Raw genomic sequence first — 19,982 nt, 5'->3', positions numbered from 1 at the left:
GGTTATCCTGGCTGTGTGCTTCAGGTCATTGTCATGTTGGAAGACCCAGCCACGACCCATCTTCAATGCTCTGACTGAGGGAAGGAGCTCAAAATCTCACAATACATGGCCCCATTCATCCTCTCCTTAATACTGTGCAGTCGTCCTGTCCCCTTCACAGAAAAGCACCCCCAAAGCATGATGTTACCACCCCCATAATTCACAGTAGGGATGGCGTTCTTGAAATGCAACTCATCCTTATTTTTTCCTCCAAACACGTTGAGTGAAGTTTAGACCAAAAAGTTCTACTTTGGTCTCATCTGACCGCATGAATTTCTCCCATGCCTCCTCTGGATCATCCAGATGGTTACTGGCAAACTTCAGACGGGCCTGGACATGTGATGACTTGAGCAGGGGAACCTTCCGTGCAATGCTTGATTTGAAACCATGACGGCGTAGTGTTCTACCGACAGTGACTGACAGAAACTGTGGTCCCAGCTCTCTTCATGTCATTGACCAGCTCCTGCCTTGTAGTTCTGGGCTGATTTCTCACCATTCTTATCATCAGTGATACCCCACAAGGTGAGATCCTAGGGAGACTGACAGTCGTCTTTAGCCTCTTCCATTTTCTAACAATTGCTCTGACAGTTGATCTATTTTCACCAAGCTGCTTGGCAATTGCCCCTCACAGTGGGAATGCACCTACAATGTGAATTTCAGACCCCTCCATGATTTCTAAGTGGGAGAATTTGCAAAATCGCAGGGTGTTCAAATACTTATGTTCCTCACTGTATATAATATGTATTATATACTGTACTTACATATCTTATTAGTGCACCCTTTTAGTTCTATAGATTTGTTTTCCGGGGTGCACAACATTGAAATTGTAAATGCAGAACCGAAATAGACAATCATTCCTCCAGTTGTCCACTGTATCATGAGTATTCTGCATAAGCCTTATTAACATCATTTTGGCAAGGTTATTTATATATATTTTGAATGCCTCTTTAGGGTCAGTAAACAAATAAAAGCATAGGTAAACAATGAGTAAAGGACATTAAACCTTAGACCTTCTTATGTAAAACATGAGAACACCAACTATGCATTTCAATAATCTTCTCTACATCAATTAGTTGATGACACCACTGAATGTATTAATTTACACATTGAGGTCCCATGGGGCTTTATAGTGTTGGAACCTTTTACTTTCCATCATTTTGTGCCATTGGCAAATTAACAGAGATGCTACACTCAATGACAAAGGAGTCAAATACTAGATCCTTAGGACCTGTCTCTTGCATTTAGTTTTGTATTCATATCATTTTCTAGCCTTCAGTATTTGATCAGTGTGCAGAGTTCTTTCATTTATGATTTCTATTATATATATATATATTATATTTCCCTTCGTTTCCACTTTATGAAAATAAATGACTGAAAATATATTTTGCGACTATAATCCGGATCACCAATGTTAAGAGAAGGTACGCTAATAATAATTTGATGGCAGGATTTGCCTTATGTATTCCATTAAGCAGAGCTGTAACATAGGCTACTGTATTATCTACAATATATAGTATAACATTTAGTCAGTCAAATGAGTTAGAAGGCAAATTTATGCATTTTAAAATTCATGTTTTTGTCTAAAAAAAAAAAAGATTTTTTTTTACAATCATGGTTTTTTCTTGACTGCTTGCATTTTTATAGAGAAACATGAATTTTAAAAACTCAGTTGCCTTAATTTCACAAAACTAGATCAAAGCAGAAATGGTGATGTTTAATTTATTTTCTCCATTTGTTAAAAAAAAACAAAACTCAATGAAATAGCTTACTTCTGAAAATACAACTTCCATTAACTTTTATAGATGCTAGCCAGGCTTTAGCTTTTTTTCCATTCCAGTTTTCTAGGTTTTTTTCAATTGCTATATCTAGTTCAAAATGAATGAAATTGTAAGCAATTTTGTGGTTTTTTTGCTTCTGTTTAATTGAAACACATTGAATCACAGAAAATTGTGATCTCAAATCTTCATACATATTTTTTTAAATAATTTGCCCCTAGCAGTTGCTATACCCTGTGCCACACCTCTCCAAACTCTGTCATGCCCATTCCCACACCTTGTGTCTCAACCCTTTCTCCTTGTAGATTGTAAGCTCTTTTGGGCAGGGCCCTCTTCACCTCTTGTATCGGTTATTGATTGCTTTATATGTTACTCTGTATGTCCAATGTATGTAACCCACTTATTGTACAGCGCTGCGGAATATGTTGGCGCTTTATAAATAAATGTTAATAATAATAATAATAATATACAGGGACCCCGAATTAAAATTGGTAAAATGTCTTACTTTTTACAGAGCTCATCTTTAAACATTTATTTCTACTTTGCAAATTGGAACCTGCTAGTCTTGTTTGTTTTCAAGTGTGTTTTGTATTTGACAATGTGTATGACAACGTGCAACAATTGCTGGAGTTGGCACTTTCATTATGCAGAGCGCCATTTAGTTTCATTTGTAAAACCTGTTTTTATTTAAAGCAACACTGGTTTAATGGCAAACATAGTGAACATGTATCTTGCTGATCTGAAATACTGGGAACGGTTTGTGCAGCTATCACTCTGTAATGATATTAAATACATTCTAAAAGGTTTTGCTGGTATATTGATGTCATAAGTTCTGCTGAGACCTCACTCCTCTTCTTTCCCCTACGGGTTTAGGGTACGGAACAAGATCTCCTTCCTCCTACGATATTACAGTTTCATAGCATTATCAAGGCAGCTGTGTACTTTTAATTGTAATACTATTATGGGCTTTTAGATGCTTCCTTCCACTGTTATGTGATACAAGATGTATGACTTGTATTACTATTATTAATGGGAATGAGAATGGATCGAACCAAAAAAAAAAAAAAGATTCAAGCTCTCTGCATGGATTCAGAAAGCTGAAAAAATAGTAAATCAGAATAGAAATACATTCTGACCATGAAGAGCACTATTATCAGCTTACCTTTAACAGAATCAGGACTCTATTTTCTTGAAGATATAAAGAACAAGGGCAAAGTGATCCCTTAATGAACCTATCATCTTTGTGCCACGAGGAACACTTAGGATACCCACAGGAATGGCAGAATGCAGTCTTGTATAAAACCAGAATGTGTTTATATCTATTTAGAGTTCATTTGAGAACAAATGATATTACTGTAAAGGGCAGTAATTTCAGAGGAAGCCTTAGCAAACAACACTCCGGAGCTGTAAGATCTCCGATGTGATTTGTCATATTCATATTTTTTCAGCATGCTCATGCATTTTGCAATGGAACAATTGGAAGCTGACATTGCAAGTGCTTGGGAAAAGGATGCCGATAAAGAGAATGTTGTTGGCTGAGATCTTAAAAAGTACTTGAATGCAACATATTGGCGGTGTTGCTCAGATTTTCAAATGCAACGTTGAGCATATTTTCAATTAGACCCAATAATACCCACTACTGCAGTGATCCCCAACCAGTGGTTCGTGAGCAACATGTTGCTCTCCAACCCCTTGGAAGTTGCTCCCAGTGGCCTCAAAGTAGCTGCCCATTTTTGAATTTCTGGGAAGGAGGCAAGTTTTGATTGCATAAAAACCAAGTATAATGCCAAACAGAGCCTTCTGTAGGCTACCAAATAGCCAATTATAGCTCTTATTTGCACCCCCAGAAACATTTTCCATGCTTGTGTTGCTCCCCAACACTTTTTCCATTTGAATGTGGCTTACGGGTATAAAAGGTTGGGGATCCCTGCACTACTAAGTCATTATGAGGAAGGCTGTGATCATACAATGGCAACTTGAACCATAAGCTGAGTCAGTAACACCTTTTAGACTTGGAAAATGTAACATTATTATAGATTTTCCCCCAATGAACTGGTCCATTGTACTCCCCAGCTTCTCCAATGTAGGCTGTCCAAATATAATGCCAGGTGCAATAGCATTTTCTGTCTCTCTGACATAATCCTGTGTAGGTGTTTCATGCTACAGTATAAGTGTTTAATATCTTTGGCACCAATTGCAAGAACAAAGATCATGGTTGGACACATCAGCACCAAGACTGGAATTCTTGGATCTTCTTTCATTAGGTGGCCATCGGTCAAAGGGAAATCTAAATGTGTTGCTTTTATACTCAGCGCTACTGGACTACAGCTCTCAGGCCTTTCTTAAATTAGAAAAAGGCTTCATTTTCATATAATATTTGTTTTCATGTTAAATAAATCAAATGGGAATGGATTAACTAACGAAATACCATCCTTAGTCTTTTCTGTGACTAGAGGAAGGCAGAATGCATGATTAACTTTATCATTTTAAAGAGACATATCTTAGTCCTGACAGCCCCATTGTTTTTCTGATAAAAAAAATATATATACAGGTATGTGAGCTTTTATCTTGAAACATGTTATCCAGAAAGCTCTAAATTATGGGAAGATCATCTCCCATAAAGTCTATTATAATAAAATGATTCAAATTCTTTAAAATGATTTAATTTTTTTCTGTAATAATAAAACAATGTACTTGATCCCAACCAAGATATAATAGGCAAAACAATCCTATTGGGTTTATTTAATGTTTAAATGTTTTTTTAGTAGACAAAGTATGGAGAAGCAAATTACAGAAGGACGTTCATAACAGGTCCCATACCTGTATTGTTTTCAGGATCAAATACTAAGTAAGCAAAAGTCTTCCCAATACCTGATCTTGACCTTGATGTTTGCCTACAATTGGAGAAGACCTTATAGAAGGACTGATTATGCTTAGCCTAATAGGTAATAAAAGTTTGCCCAGGTTTCTACCAATACAACGTGTGCTTTCAAACAGGTGACAAGCAAATTCTACCTGCTGGTAAGTTGCTATGGGTATTAGACCTGTAGCACCATTTATTATAGAACCCCATTAGATTCATATTATTGCTGTGCCACTATCAAGGCTAAATGATTGATGCAAGTCTGTTAGAATGCCCTGGCTCAATTACAGCTCATAACAAGATATTTTTCACCTAGCAAATTGCTTCTCTCGCAAATGATCATTTCTTTAGTCAGTATTCCACTTTTTTTCCACTGAGAGTATTTTACAGATGCAGAAACAGTTATCACATCATTTTCTGGTTAACAACCTAAATGAAATGTGAAACAAAAGAACGTTAGATCACCTCAAGTGCATTCTTGTTTCTCTAAAGCGCTAATGAATATGCACCAACAATTCCGGGGCATGCTGAGATTTCTTAACAAAAGCCACAGTATCCAGGTCAATGTTTTGGTACCACACAGGGCAGCTTCTTCAACAAATGGGGTAATAACACAATAATTGTGTCCCTAAGAATGAACGCTGCGTGGTACCACAACATTGACCTGAATAAATCTGACTAGCTAACCAAATCCACCATGCCCTGGATGCCTTCATGTATCTCAAATGACTTATATGCAGTTAGATAAAGAGCCTCTTAAAGTTTAAGGTGAGATTTATTACTTATTTGCTCCCTTTTTGCTTCAGTTTCTCAACCTTTCTCTCTTAATTCTTAAGTACAAAAACTTTCTCCTTCAAAGTTACCACTCATACAAACCCACACAAATCTAATTAGGAAGTAGAACAACCACAGGATCCGCACTATGCTCTGCCGAGCCTTTCCCACAGCTTATAATATACAAGTAGTCTCAGTGAGAAGATAAACCATAGACTGGACAGGTATCAGACCCCTTATCTGGAAACCCATTATCCAGAAAGTTCTGAATTACCGAAAGGCCATCTCCCATAGACTCCATTTTAATCAAATAATTCACATTTTTAAAAATGATTTCCTTTTTCTCTGTAATAATAAAACAAAGTTTGAGAGTTAGTTTTGGTAATAAGATATTCTGTTCCTGCTTGTAATTTTCCATAGAGGCCAAAGCATTCCTAGACTAGGGCGCTAATAGATTTTTTTTTCTAACAAATTAGGATTATTTTTACTAATAGTTCTGTAACCATACCTGATATAATTGCTCTTTCACATCCTTCTTTCAGTGAATTCATTTAGGTGAGTTGAACCTTGTGGAAATTATTATAAGTACACTTATCAGACCCCTTATCTGGAAACCCAATATCCAGAAAGTTCCGAATTACAGAAAGGCCATCTCCCATAGACTCCATTTTAATCAAATAATTCACATTTTTAAAAATGATTTCCTTTTTCTCTGTAATAAAAAAACAGTACCTGTACTTGATCCCAACTAAGACATAATTACCCCTTATTGGGGGCAGAACAGCCCTATTGGGTTTATTTAATGGTTAAATGATTCCCTTTTCTCTGTAATAATAAAACAGTACCTGTACTTGATCCCAACTAAGTTATAATTACCCCTTATTGGGGGCAGAACAGCCCTATTGGGTTTATTTAATGGTTAAATGATTCCCTTTTCTCTGTAATAATAAAACAGTACCTGTACTTGATCCCAACTAAGATATAATTACCCCTTATTGGGGGCAGAACAGCCCTATTGGGTTTATTTAATGGTTAAATGATTCCCTTTTCTCTGTAATAATAAAACAGTACCTGTACTTGATCCCAACTAAGATATAATTAATCCTTATTGGAGCCAAAAACAATCCTATTGGGTTTAATTACTTCTAAATAATTTTATTAAGGTAGGAGATCCGAATTACGGAAAAAACCTTATCCGGAAAACCCCAGGTCCCGAGCATTCTGGATAAGGGGTCCCATACCTGTATTAGGTTTAACTGTGGTTAACTCATTGATCAAATTAAGAAATTATGTAAAAATGATCGGCAAACATGCCAAGGCTCAAAATATTTTTTGACTGTTGGAAAACTTGTTGCTTCTTAGAATCAATTTAGTATTATAGCTCTGGTTATCTTCATGGAAGTGGCTCTGTTGAGACTATAATCTGATAAATGGGCCCCAATGACTCCTAAACCATTACTAAATCATTCTCTCTTAGTGCTAAGGTCACTGCAATTTCGACATCTGTGAACAGTTAGAACAACTTTCTGAGCAACGGTGACATTTCCTCGGGTGCTCGAGATAAGTGACTCGGAACTGACTTACCCACGAAGCTGAAAAAATATATGATTTATATTTTCACTATTTCTTCTTTTGGTTATCTCTTTCTAACAGTTTTCTATGTTATATTAGTTTTAAAAATATAAGATTGTGCCCACCTCATATGAGCAGAAAATAGTATCCCTTGTCAAAAACAAATTTCTAAAAAACATAGATATAGTTACTTGTGATTTTAACCAACATTTACCAATAGGACTTAATGTAGTACTTTTATAATAGAGTGGATTGTTAATCTGTGGACTTGAGGCGGAGATAGGAGAGAGAGGACTTGAGACTTGGAGAGAGAAGGGCAAAGATTGCTGGCTAAGTTATATAGTAAAATGATATATTTTATCTATTGCTATACTACAGGTATGGGATCCCTTATCCTGAAACCTGTTATCCAGAAAGCTCCAAATTACGGAAAGCCCGTCTCCCATAGACTCCATTTTAATCAAATAATTCAGAATTTTATAATTACCCCTTATTGGGGGCAGAACAGCCCTATTGGGTTTATTTAATGGTTAAATGATTCCCTTTTCTCTGTAATAATAAAACAGTACTTGTACTTGATCCCAACTAAGATATAATTACCCCTTATTGGGGGCAGAACAGTCCTATTGGGTTTATTTAATGGTTAAATGATTCCCTTTTCTCTGTAATAATAAAACAGTACCTGTACTTGATCCCAACTAAGATATAATTACCCCTTATTGGGGGCAGAACAGCCCTATTGGGTTTATTTAATGGTTAAATGATTCCCTTTTCTCTGTAATAATAAAACAGTACCTGTACTTGATCCCAACTAAGATATAATTACCCCTTATTGGGGGCAGAACAGCCCTATTGGGTTTATTTAATGGTTAAATGATTCCCTTTTCTCTGTAATAATAAAACAGTACCTGTACTTGATTCCAACTTAGATATAAAAAATCCTTATTGGATGCAAAACGATCCTATTTGGTTTAATTAATGTTTTATTAATTTTTTAGTAGAGTTATGGTATGGAGATCCAATTACAGAAAGACCCCTTATCCGGGATACTCTTGGTCCCGAGCATTCTGGATAATGGGTCCTATACCTATACTGCTATATTGCTTGTGTCTCCCATTGTAAATAAAGTCTTGTTTGGAATCACAGACTCAAGCAAGGTTGCAGAAAAATAGACACAATCATTGCATGTATGAAAACCATTTATAAAAGGTACTAGTACCTAAACAAGCTATGAATGCAAAAGCGTTAACGTCCACATATATTGTGGGAAAAAACACAGCATTATGGGGAAAAAACATGTAAATAAGCCCTATACACTGTGCCTCCAATCCGCAATATTGACCAGTTTATAGTACAGGTATGGGATCCCTTATCTGGAAACCTATTATCCAGAAAGCTCCGAATTACTGAAAGCCTGTCTCCCATAGACTCCATTTTAATCAAATAATTCAGAATTTCTCTGTAATAATAAAACAGTACCTTGTAATTAATCCCTACTAATGTATAAATAGTCCTTATGGGATGCAAAACAATCCTATTGGGTTTAATTCATGTTTTATTGTTTTTTAAGTTGACTTAAGGTATGGAGATCCACATTATGGAAAGACTCCTTATCCGGAATACACCTGGTCCCGAGCATTCTGGATGCCGAGCATTCTTGATCCTATACCATGTCCTATACCTGTACAGGGTTCCCTTTTCATGCTTGCACCCATATGTCGAGATGTAGCGAACTGTTCGCCGGCGAACTAATTCGCGCGAACATCGGGTGTTTGCAAGTTCGGAAGTTAGCGAACTTTTCGCGTATGTTCGCAATTTGGGTTCGCCGCGTTTTTTCAGTTTTCTGGCCAGAAATGCCTTTTCTAGGTTTTAAAGTTTGCCTTCCCATTGACGTCTATGGGCTTCGCAAAGTTTGCGAATATTCGCGCTTTTGGCGTAAGTTCGCGAACGCGTTCGCGAACTTTTTTTTTTGAGGTTCGCTACATCCCTACCCATATGCACTATTTAACTACATCTTTGAAAGCGTATTTTATTAATTATTATTATTATAATATAATAAATATTTATATTATTGAGTGTATAGTATACACCAATGGATGTGGCACCTATAATGTCCCAGATGCAGCTTGCACCCATTTATAAACAGGAGTAAGTGTTATAGTCACATAGCTGAATAGTATAATTGTACTTGATATATAATACTAACACTTCTATAGCATCTGCCATATCTTATAGAATATGTGTGTATGTATTTTACAAATAACATGTATTCTCCTTGTTCTCAGTGGGATGCCATCACAGAAATGGATGAATACAACCGGCCCATTCATACTTATCAAGTCTGCAATGTGATGGAAGCAAACCAAAACAATTGGCTTCGAACAAACTGGATATCCCGCGATGCAGCACAGAAAGTGTTTGTGGAGATGAAATTTACTCTGAGAGACTGTAACAGCATACCCTGGGTTGTGGGAACGTGCAAGGAAACATTCAATTTGCACTATATGGAGTCAGATGATGCTCATGCCGTCAAGTTCAAACCAACCCAATATAGTAAAATCGACACCATTGCTGCTGATGAGAGTTTTACACAGATGGATTTGGGGGACCGGATTTTAAAACTTAACACAGAGGTTCGGGAAGTGGGACCTATCACCAAGAAAGGATTTTACCTAGCATTTCAGGATATTGGGGCCTGCATTGCTTTAGTCTCGGTAAGAGTCTACTATAAAAAATGCCCCTACATGGTGCGAAATTTGGCAATGTTTCCAGATACTATTCCCAGAGTTGATTCTTCATCACTTGTGGAAGTACGAGGTTCTTGCATAAAGTATGCAGAGGAACGAGACACCCCCAAGTTGTACTGTGGAGCTGATGGCGATTGGCTTGTTCCTCTCGGACGCTGTGTCTGCAGTATTGGATATGAAGAAGTGGATGGATCGTGCCACGGTAAGTGCTCTGTGGATTTTGCAAACATAAATACTACAGATGACCAATACATTCTTCAAGTAGAGTTGTAGCTATCCCTTCTCTCTATCATTACATATAGCCAAGAGCATGTTCATTGTAATTGCACTAGACAATTGGGCTGATGCAGTCACACTGGGTAAATTACTGTGTAAGCTCCATTTGTAGACTGAAATGTTTTCTAAAACTGTCATAGTAAATGCACACTATGGCTCCTATGTTTCTCTACCGTCCTATATTTACAAGTCGCAGGTGTTTCGAATACTTTGATACCACATATGCATCTCCTAAAATACTTTTCCAAAAATTGGAATTCAGTTGGTTTTTCCAGTATATCGCTTTGGAAAAGTGGCCTGCGCCTTTGATCTCCATGGGTGTTTCAAGACACATTAGGGTTGATTCACTAAAGCTCGATTAAACGAGCGCTATTTATAGCATGCGGTAAAAAAAAATTTGCGTCTTATTTTTCGCGGCTTAACGCACCATTCACTAAAAGGGTATTTGCGTTAATTTAGACGCGATGCTGTTTGTGTTATTTAAGTTGCGAAGACTATTTTCATGTGGTATTTGACGCAACGCGCACTAATTAACGCAGCACGCTACTTGTCACGCGAGCTAATTAATGCACGTGCTCTACTTATTGCGCGCACGCCATATTAGCCATACACACCATTACGTTCATAAAACTACTTTCTTTGAAAATGCCCATTTCCCTGCAAACTGGAGGCTACATCACTCTGGGGCCAACACAGACTTGAATAAATCCCACTGCAAAGTCCATATTGTGTTGCCAAAAGCTCATTAACTGTACTTTTCTATAATTACCGCCTGCCCCAAGTAGGTTGTTAATTTTCGCACAGACTAATGCGATATTTAGCGCATCTAAGGGGCACATTTACTAAGCCACGAACGAGCCGAATGCGTCCGATTGCGTTTTTTTCGTAATGATCGGTATTTTGCGATTTTTTCGGAAAATTATCGCGACTTTTTCGTTACCAATACGATTTGTGCGAGTTTTTCGTAGCCATTCCGAAAGTTGCGCAAAATCTGGCGTTTTTTCGTAGCATTAAAACTTGCACAAAAAGTTGCGATTTTTTCGTAGCGTTAAAACTTGCACGAAACGTCGCGCCTTTTAAGTTTTAACGCTACGAAAAAGGCACAACTTTTCGCGCAAGTTTTAACACTACGAAAAAATCGGCAGATTTTGCGCAACTTTCGGAATGGCTACGAAAAACTCACGTTTTTTCGCGCTAATCGTATTGGTAACGAAAAAGTTGCCACAATTTCCGAAAAGTCGTAAAGAAGCCGAAAAAAACGCAAAAAATACGAAAAAGTCACAAAATGTTTGTTTTCAAATCGGAATTTTTCCAATTCGGTTCGGATTCGTGTCTTAGTAAATGTGCCCCTAAGTGTTTGTGAATCATGCGTTAGTGTTATTTCTGTGCAAGAATTAACGCAATGCGGTAAAATTAAAGCATTCAGTTGCGCGCTATTTAATGCATGCAATATGTGACTTTACACATGTGATAATACTTTAGCGAATCGCTCGTTTTTTTACGCGTAAATTTTAACGCAAAAAAGCATGCGATAACGCTTAGCGCACTTTAGTGAATCAGCCCTTATGCCTCTTATGTTTCTCTGCCGTCATATATTTACAAGTTGCAGGTGTTTTGAATACTTTGATACCCCACATGCTTTTCCAAAATTGGAATTCAGTTGGTTTTCCCAATATATCGCTTTGGAAAAGTGACCTGTGCCTTTGATCTCCATGGGTTAATATCAGTGATTGTTGTTATTGGGGGTGTTCCAAGGCACATTGATCCTTAAGGGAGAACTTCTCTTCCAATCCCGTCAGTTGTCACAGTGGCTAATTGTCATTCCCCTGAAGCTAAGGTTTATCTTTGCCTAATGGTTGCCTATTTCCATAAGCTACAGTGGCCAGCAACTCCTGAGATACTTCAAATCCCTTCAGTAGGACTTGTTTTTAACATATTCTTTTTTCCTCTTTCAAACTACTACCTTATTTTTCAGATTAGATAGACCATGTCCTTAATGGGTGTAATACCCAAGCAGGGACAAGGATTAAATTGGAAGAAAATGCTCCACTGTCCTTAGCACCTATATCCCTGCATCAGTGTGAGTTATTTTGTGTGGTTTGATGTAAGAGGCTTAGACACTTGCATGGGGATCCACATTAGCAACTATAATAGTATTGATTCTTTTTCTCCTTCAATGTTACCTTCTACTAAGACCCAGCCAGGATTTGTTGCTTTCTGTTTCTGTTTTAATCTCTTTAATAAAGTAGGAAAGGCTTCTTTCAGGATCAGATGCTACAGTCTGCTCTGTTTATCAAAGATGTACATCAAATTTGAAAGCTTGAGAGTTAGTTTTGGTAATAAGATATTCTGTTGCTGCTTGTAATTTTCCATAGAGGCCAAAGCATTCCTAGACTAGGGCACTAATAGATTTTTTTTCCAACAAATTAGGATTATTTTTACTAATAGTTCTTGAACCATACCTGATATAATTGGTTTTTCACATCCTTCTTTCTATGTATTCATTTAGGTGAGTTGAACCTTGTGGAAATTATTATCAGTACAGGTATGGGACCTGTTATCCAGAATGCTTGGGACCTGGGATTTTCCCGGATAAGGGAATTTTCCATAATTTGGATCTCCATAACCTAAATCTGATAAAAATCATTTCAAGATTGAATAAACCCAATAAGATTGTTTTGCCTCCAATAAGGGGTAATTATATCTTAGTTGGGATCAAGTACAGGTACTGTTTTATTATTACAGAGAAAAGGGAATCATTTAACCATTAAATAAACCCAATAGGGCTGTTCTGCCCCCAATAAGGGGTAATTATATCTTAGTTGGGATCAAGTACAGGTACTGTTTTATTATTACAGAGAAAAGGGAATCATTTAACCATTAAATAAACCCAATAGGGCTGTTCTGCCCCCAATAAGGGGTAATTATATCTTAGTTGGGATCAAGTACAGGTACTGTTTTATTATTACAGAGAAAAGGGAATCATTTAACCATTAAATAAACCCAATAGGGCTGTTCTGCCCCAATAAGGGGTAATTATATCTTAGTTGGGATCAAGTACAGGTACTGTTTTATTATTACAGAGAAAAGGGAATCATTTAACCATGAAATAAACCCAATAGGGCTGTTCTGCCCCCAATAAGGGGTAATTATATCTTAGTTGGGATCAAGTACAGGTACTGTTTTATTATTACAGAGAAAAGGGAATCATTTAACCATTAAATAAACCCAATAGGGCTGTTCTGCCCCCAATAAGGGGTAATTATATCTTAGTTGGGATCAAGTACAGGTACTGTTTTATTATTACAGAAAAAAAGGAATCATTTAACCATTAAATAAACCCAATAGGGCTGTTCTGCCCCAATAAGGGGTAATTATATCTTAGTTGGGATCAAGTACAGGTACTGTTTTATTATTACAGAGAAAAGGGAATCATTTAACCATTAAATAAACCCAATAGGGCTGTTCTGCCCCCAATAAGGGGTAATTATATCTTAGTTGGGATCAAGTACAGGTACTGTTTTATTATTACAGAGAAAAAGGAATCATTTAACCATTAAATAAACCCAATAGGGCTGTTCTGTCCCCAATAAGGGGTAATTATATCTTAGTTGGGATCAAGTACAGGTGCTGTTTTATTAGTACAGAGAAAAAGGAATCATTTAACCATTAAATAAACCCAATAGGGCTGTTCTGCCCCCAATAAGGGGTAATTATTTCTTAGTTGGGATCAAGTACAGGTACTGTTTTATTATTACAGAGAAAAAGGAAATCATATTTAAAAATTTGAATTATTTGCTTATGATAGAGTCTATGGGAGATGGCCTTTCGATAATTTGGAACTTTCTAGATAATGGGTTTCCAGATAAGGGATCCCATACCTGTACTATCATGTTCCCAAACCAAAAACAGCCTGCATACATAAAAACATAGAGAGGGGACACCTGCTCCTGGATTCCTCCTTTGTGACGCATTTCACGCCGCTATGTGTTTCACCAATATGTACATAGAAACCTTGTCTCTGGCATATGTTATGATCTGAAACATTCATGAGTATTATTTTTATTATATTACCATGTGCTGTCAAGCCGATTCAGACTCCCGTATACAGCGGCTTTCTTCATAATGGCTGATTTCTGCCTGGATCTATAGACTTTTCAATGGCACGTTCATGATTGTTGTGATTCATGAGCATTGCTGGAGCTGAATTTCAAAGCAGAGTGATACCGTATAAAAGCTGGAGCGAAATATCCCCAAACTTTAGTATGCTCGCTGGCTGTTCCTGCAGTTCATAAAAACTAACCTTTAAATTGATTTTAGGTAAAACAAGAAAATCATTGAAGTCATTAAGAATCCTGAACTACAATATATTATAGTGTGAAGGCACTTTATCCAAATGATTTGTGACGGATAGTAAATGTTTTATGCGCACAGAGCACTGATGGAGTAATCTACACTGACAGCTTATTTTCCCTTTTCCTGCCTTTGCATCTCTTACAAAGGGCAAAATTTATTTCAGACTATACAGAGGGATCCATATTATATCACAGTCTGCTGCAGCCCCTCACATTATCTTCAACTGCCTTCCCAGCATCCTTAGTTGATGCCCAGAGGAGCTGGCAGCAGTGGTCACACAACTGGAGTCTGACAGTCTTGTTTTAAAGAATCAGAAAAGTTAAAATCTTGTGTTAAAGGGCAAATGCAGCCTTTTAATTATTTAGATTTGACTTTCACATGTAAATGTGTAATAGCATTTATAGTCAGACCTGCACAGAGAGAGCTATTTATTTTCCATATTTCCAATAAGAGGTAATTATATCTTAGTTGGGATCAAGTACAGGTACTGTTTTATTATTACAGAGAAAAGGGAATCATTTAACCATTAAATAAACCCAATAGGGCTGTTCTGCCCCCAATAAGGGGTAATTATATCTTAGTTGGGATCAAGTACAGGTACTGTTTTATTATTACAGAGAAAAGGGAATCATTTAACCATTAAATAAACCCAATAGGGCTGTTCTGCCTCAATAAGGGGTAATTATATCTTAGTTGGGATCAAGTACCTGTACTGTTTTATTATTACAGAGAAAAGAGAATCATTTAACCATTAAATAAACCCAATAGGGCTGTTCTGCCCCAATAAGGGGTAATTATATCTTAGTTGGGATCAAGTACAGGTACTGTTTTATTATTACAGAGAAAAGGGAATCATTTAACCATTAAATAAACCCAATAGGGCTGTTCTGCCCCAATAAGGGGTAATTATATCTTAGTTGGGATCAAGTACAGGTACTGTTTTATTATTACAGAGAAAAGGGAATCATTTAACCATTAAATAAACCCAATAGGGCTGTTCTGCCCCCAATAAGGGGTAATTATATCTTAGTTGGGATCAAGTACAGGTACTGGTTTGTTATTACAGAGAAAAAGGAAATTATTTTTAAAAATTAGAATTATTTGCTTATAATGGAGTCTATGGGAGATGGCCTTTCCATAATTTGGAACTTTCTGGATAATGGGTTTCCGGATAAGAGATCCCATAATTGTACAACTACTGTAATGCAGCAGGTTGTTAATCTCCAGTTTAGAGTCATTGTTAACATGATGGTGTTTGCCATATTGTTTAGCAAATAATTAGATCCTTGTACTGTAATGCTGAGCCAGACCCAGAGGAAGAGAAGGGAGATCTAGATAGGGAAAAGCAAGATGGCAACAACAGGGTGATATAGCAGCAGTAGTGCTTTGCTGAATCGTTGCCCAATGTCTTGTCCTTTAGTTGAAGTACGACTACTGTTGATGAGATGGTAGATGGAATGGATGCTGGACCTTGTAGATCCAGAGCTGAAGGGATTATGATCTGTTTTGCTCCTGCCCATGCCAAAAGTTATAGATGTGGGCCTTGAGCATAATCCAGTTGTACTGATGGCAGATTATAGTTTCTTCAAAATGTCACAGGTTTGTAAGGTGGGCACAACGTCTATGTACTTTGTACTTTGCACCTATGGAGAGTACATGTAGCACTCCTAGGCACAACATTGTGATTCCAAATGGAGTCCAGCTTTACATACAGGGGGCGGGATGGAAGGTGGGTTCCCCCAGCCCCCTGGCACATTCCTAGCTTGCATGTCGTTTATAATACATGAGCTAGGAACTCTAGGGGATGCAAGGCGGTAGGGTACTCTCAACTTACCATTTGTAAAGACCATTAAGCATAGTGCTGCCTTTTGCTAGCTAAGAGTCTGCTCCAGATTCTCAGTGTGCAGCAGCACCGACAATAAGCAGGGGAGCAAGTAGTAAGTGCAGGGCTCTTGGGTTTTCTGTACTTGTACCAATGCTGACTGTAAATGTGCCTTGATGTAGCTGCTTAATGGTTTTAGACTCTGAATCTGATGCATAACTTAGGTATACAGTAAGTGTTTGGTTGCCAGATGCCATGGGTACTAAGAAGTGGAAAAAAGAACAACATGGCTGTTTGTACATGCCCTTAAGGGTGAAGTATATTTTTTTGGCTTTCCTATAGTACATTCAATGCAGCCACCCTGTTTATTGTAGCTTGTCCCGCTTTATGCTTACCGACTGAATCGTTATACCTTCCTTATTTAAACAGGTGCACATTTTGCATGTCTTTTGAATATATCAGCATATCCTTTTGCAGCTGTGTTGCTTTTATATGTCCGCATAAGTCAGCTTAATGGATCTGGCAGTGATCCTAACGCTTTCTTAAACTGGAAGCAGAAAATCGTAAGGAATAATTCCTGCAAGATATAACCCACCAGAGCTATACAGACACACCTATATATATATATATATATTATTATATATTGTATATTGTGATTACTGTGTGTTCTGATTCAGTAGATATATTTACATTAGGATGCCTGCCTTTACATGCTGTGCATATGATGATGACTTTCCTTAATGCAAAAGTATGCATATATTTGCTGAATGCATGTTCTGTATCTGACAGGAAGAGTTGTAGTATATAATTTCCCTAACTACTCCTTTCCCGTGCCCGGTTCAGATTCCGATGCCAAATTACTAGTCAAAAGCATCATTCAGCGTTGGGTTTAGCTTGCAATCACGAATGCCTTAAGCTGTGTGACATCCTGAAAGCTGAAGCAATGGAATCCCCAGGCAGCTATAGAAAGAGTACTAAAATGCCAACCGTATTATTAAACAAGCCACCTTGAATTCCAAATGATTGTATGGCTGTTTTTGTACAAAACTGCCAACAAATGCAAATATCGTTGGTTATGAAAGTTGTAAATCTGCTGCATAGTTTGCTGTTAGAGATAAAACAGAACAATTTATATAACAAGTACCATACATACAACTGAATAAGTCTCATATAGGGAATCAAATTATACACAAAGGGGGTTATGTAATAAAAGACACTAAGTTTGCCCAGGAGCAGTAGCCCATAGCAACCAATCAGCGTGTAGCATTTACTGGTAACCTGTTTAAAAGCAAACATCTTATTGGTTTCTATGAGTTACTGTACCTTAGGCACATTTTTATTTCATATGGGGGATTGTATGCAAGAGATGGGAAACCAGCTGGTGTATGATCAACCAAACATAAAGGAAAGTCAATGAATGGCACTTTTTTGAATTTCTATCATTTTCACATGAATAAAAATGTGCCTGGTAGAATAGTTGATCAATATGAGTAGAAGACATTTGCAGCTGCTGAAGCCAATTTGAAATTTCTCCTCCTTTTGGGCTATTTTGTTGCTTTTTCTCGGCTGCTTCTGTGTGATTCAACTCCAAAGTTTCCTTCTTCCTTTTCATTTTCTTTAATTTTTCTATTTTTACACATTAAATGTATTTATTATTATCAAATGTTTAATTATTTATTAATAAGCAACCATTTATAGTAAGAGTTACCATAGCCCAGTGTCCTCCTGGAGTAAGGATCCAAGTAAGCATCATCATCTTTGCTGACATACTTGCCTTGGCTGGTCATTGCTGTCCCCAGTTGCTGACTTACTTGGCTTGGCTGATCATTGCTGTCCCTAGTTGCCCAGGTAGTGTAAAGCCATCAGCAAGTAAGAGTTGACCATACTTGGCTTGGTTGGTCATTGCTGTCCCCAGTTGCCCAGGTAGTGTAAAGCCATCAGCAAGTAAGAGTTGACCATACTTGGCTTGGCTGGTCATCGCTGCCCCCAGTTGCTGACTTACTTGGCTTGGCTGATCATTGCTGTCCCTAGTTGCCCAGGTAGTGTAAAGCAATCAGCAAGTAAGAGTTGACCATACTTGGCTTGGTTGGTCATTGCTGTCCCCAGTTGCCCAGGTAGTGTAAAGCCATCAGCAAGTAAGAGTTGACCATACTTGGCTGTCCCCAGTTGCTGACATACTTGGCTTGGCTGGCCATTGCTGTCCCCAGTTGCCCAGGTAGTGTAAAGCAATCAACAAGTAAGAGTTGACCATACTTGGCTTGACTGGTCATTGCTGTCCCCAGTTGCCCAGGTAGTGTAAAGCCATCAGCAAGTAAGAGTTGACCATACTTGACTTGGCTGGTCATTGCTGTCCCCAGTTGCCCAGGTAGTGTAAAGCAATCAGCAAGTAAGAGTTGACCATACTTGGCTTGGTTGCTCATTGCAGTCCCCAGTTGCCCAGGTAGTGTAAAGCCATCAGCAAGTAAAAGTTGACCATACTTGGCTTGGCTGGTCATTGCTGTCCCCAGTTGCCCAGGCAGTGTAAAGCAATCAGCAAGTAAGAGTTGACCATACTTGGCTTGGCTGGTCATTGCTGTCCCCAGTTGCCCAGGTAGTGTAAAGACATAGGCAAGTAAGAGTTGACCAAATGTTAAATCTGAAGAAATAGTGAATAGGTCCAAAGGTACAGTTCAATGGCCTGGAAGCTAGTTACCCAAGTTAGCCAATAACATTTGATGGAAAAGAAAAAAACAAATTAAATTTCTATTTTTTATCGATTCCTGTGAATGCTATTAAGGGTTCCTTCTGCTCTTCTCCTGAACTATAGTCCATGATAGCCTGTTTACTGGACAGATGGGTAAGTTACTTGGTGTAAACAAGATAAAAAGTAGCAGAATGCTATATATAGGACGGCCGTCTATGTAAAACCTCCCAAAGCTTTTCCAACTGACACTCTTTGGTAAACAAGAAGCTTTCAATGTTGATTGGTTGACAATAAAAATCAAGTTTATGGGGCTACTTGGACTGTGAGCAACACCACAATGCTTTGCAATGCAGAGAAATTTTGTGAGACCCCAGGGTCATGGACATCACTTCCATTGGCATAAAAAAATTGCATTTCATTATCCATGTATTATATGCGTTCTCCTAAATTCCAAGCAAGGCATTCAAAAGAGAGAGTTGTCTATTCTTAGATAAAGTTGGAGACTCCAGATCATTAACTCTTCAAAACAAACCCAATCTCTCTGAACGGAAAGCTCATGAAAGACGGCAGTTAGGAGTTTTATTCAAGCAGATGCATTCTAGTTTCTAATTTGGCTTTCTAAAACATCTTCCTTTGATTCTCGCTAATAGTGCATTCCCAGACTCTAATGTAAATGTATCTTTTCATCATTTTTAGCTTCGTGAGTCTTCAATTGTCAGCTTGGTGAATTTACACCGCTAAGAGCTGAAATTAAATTTAACTTGCATTTTTCAAGCCACTGGCTTTGTCTAAAGCATATTTTGATATTGGCATTCAGATGCAATGTACACGCTCTGCTTATTGTATGTACAGCTGATTGCAAGTTATTTTTAATCCGCAGGTGTAGTCAGCGTTACAGGAGAGTGGTATGAACATGAATTAAAACTGAAATAGTTGGTGTTTGTAAGATAAGTAAGATCTCCACTGATTTGTATATTATACAAAAGTTATACTTTTCTTTGGGGAATTCCTCCCTTTTTGCCTGCATACCCTGTAGAGGGACAGGTAAAGGTTTAGCCTGGGACAAAGTTGTTGG

The 19,982-nt window shown here is 37.7% G+C and overlaps 1 protein-coding gene across 2 annotated transcripts in view; it reads left to right on the top strand.

Annotated features, from left to right (window-relative positions):
- Positions 1-19,982, top strand: part of epha6 (EPH receptor A6) — a 479,518-nt gene that overhangs the window by 106,775 nt on the left and 352,761 nt on the right. For both annotated transcript variants that reach the window (XM_018091417.2, XM_031896584.1), the window contains exon 3: positions 9,309-9,972. In XM_018091417.2, the coding sequence (XP_017946906.2) occupies positions 9,309-9,972 (664 nt within the window). The remainder of the gene's footprint in view (positions 1-9,308; positions 9,973-19,982) is intronic.

This window comes from Xenopus tropicalis, chromosome 2, assembly GCF_000004195.4.
Source record: "Xenopus tropicalis strain Nigerian chromosome 2, UCB_Xtro_10.0, whole genome shotgun sequence".
Taxonomy (NCBI): Eukaryota; Metazoa; Chordata; class Amphibia; order Anura; family Pipidae; genus Xenopus; species Xenopus tropicalis.
This window is presented reverse-complemented; position numbering and strand designations above follow the sequence as displayed.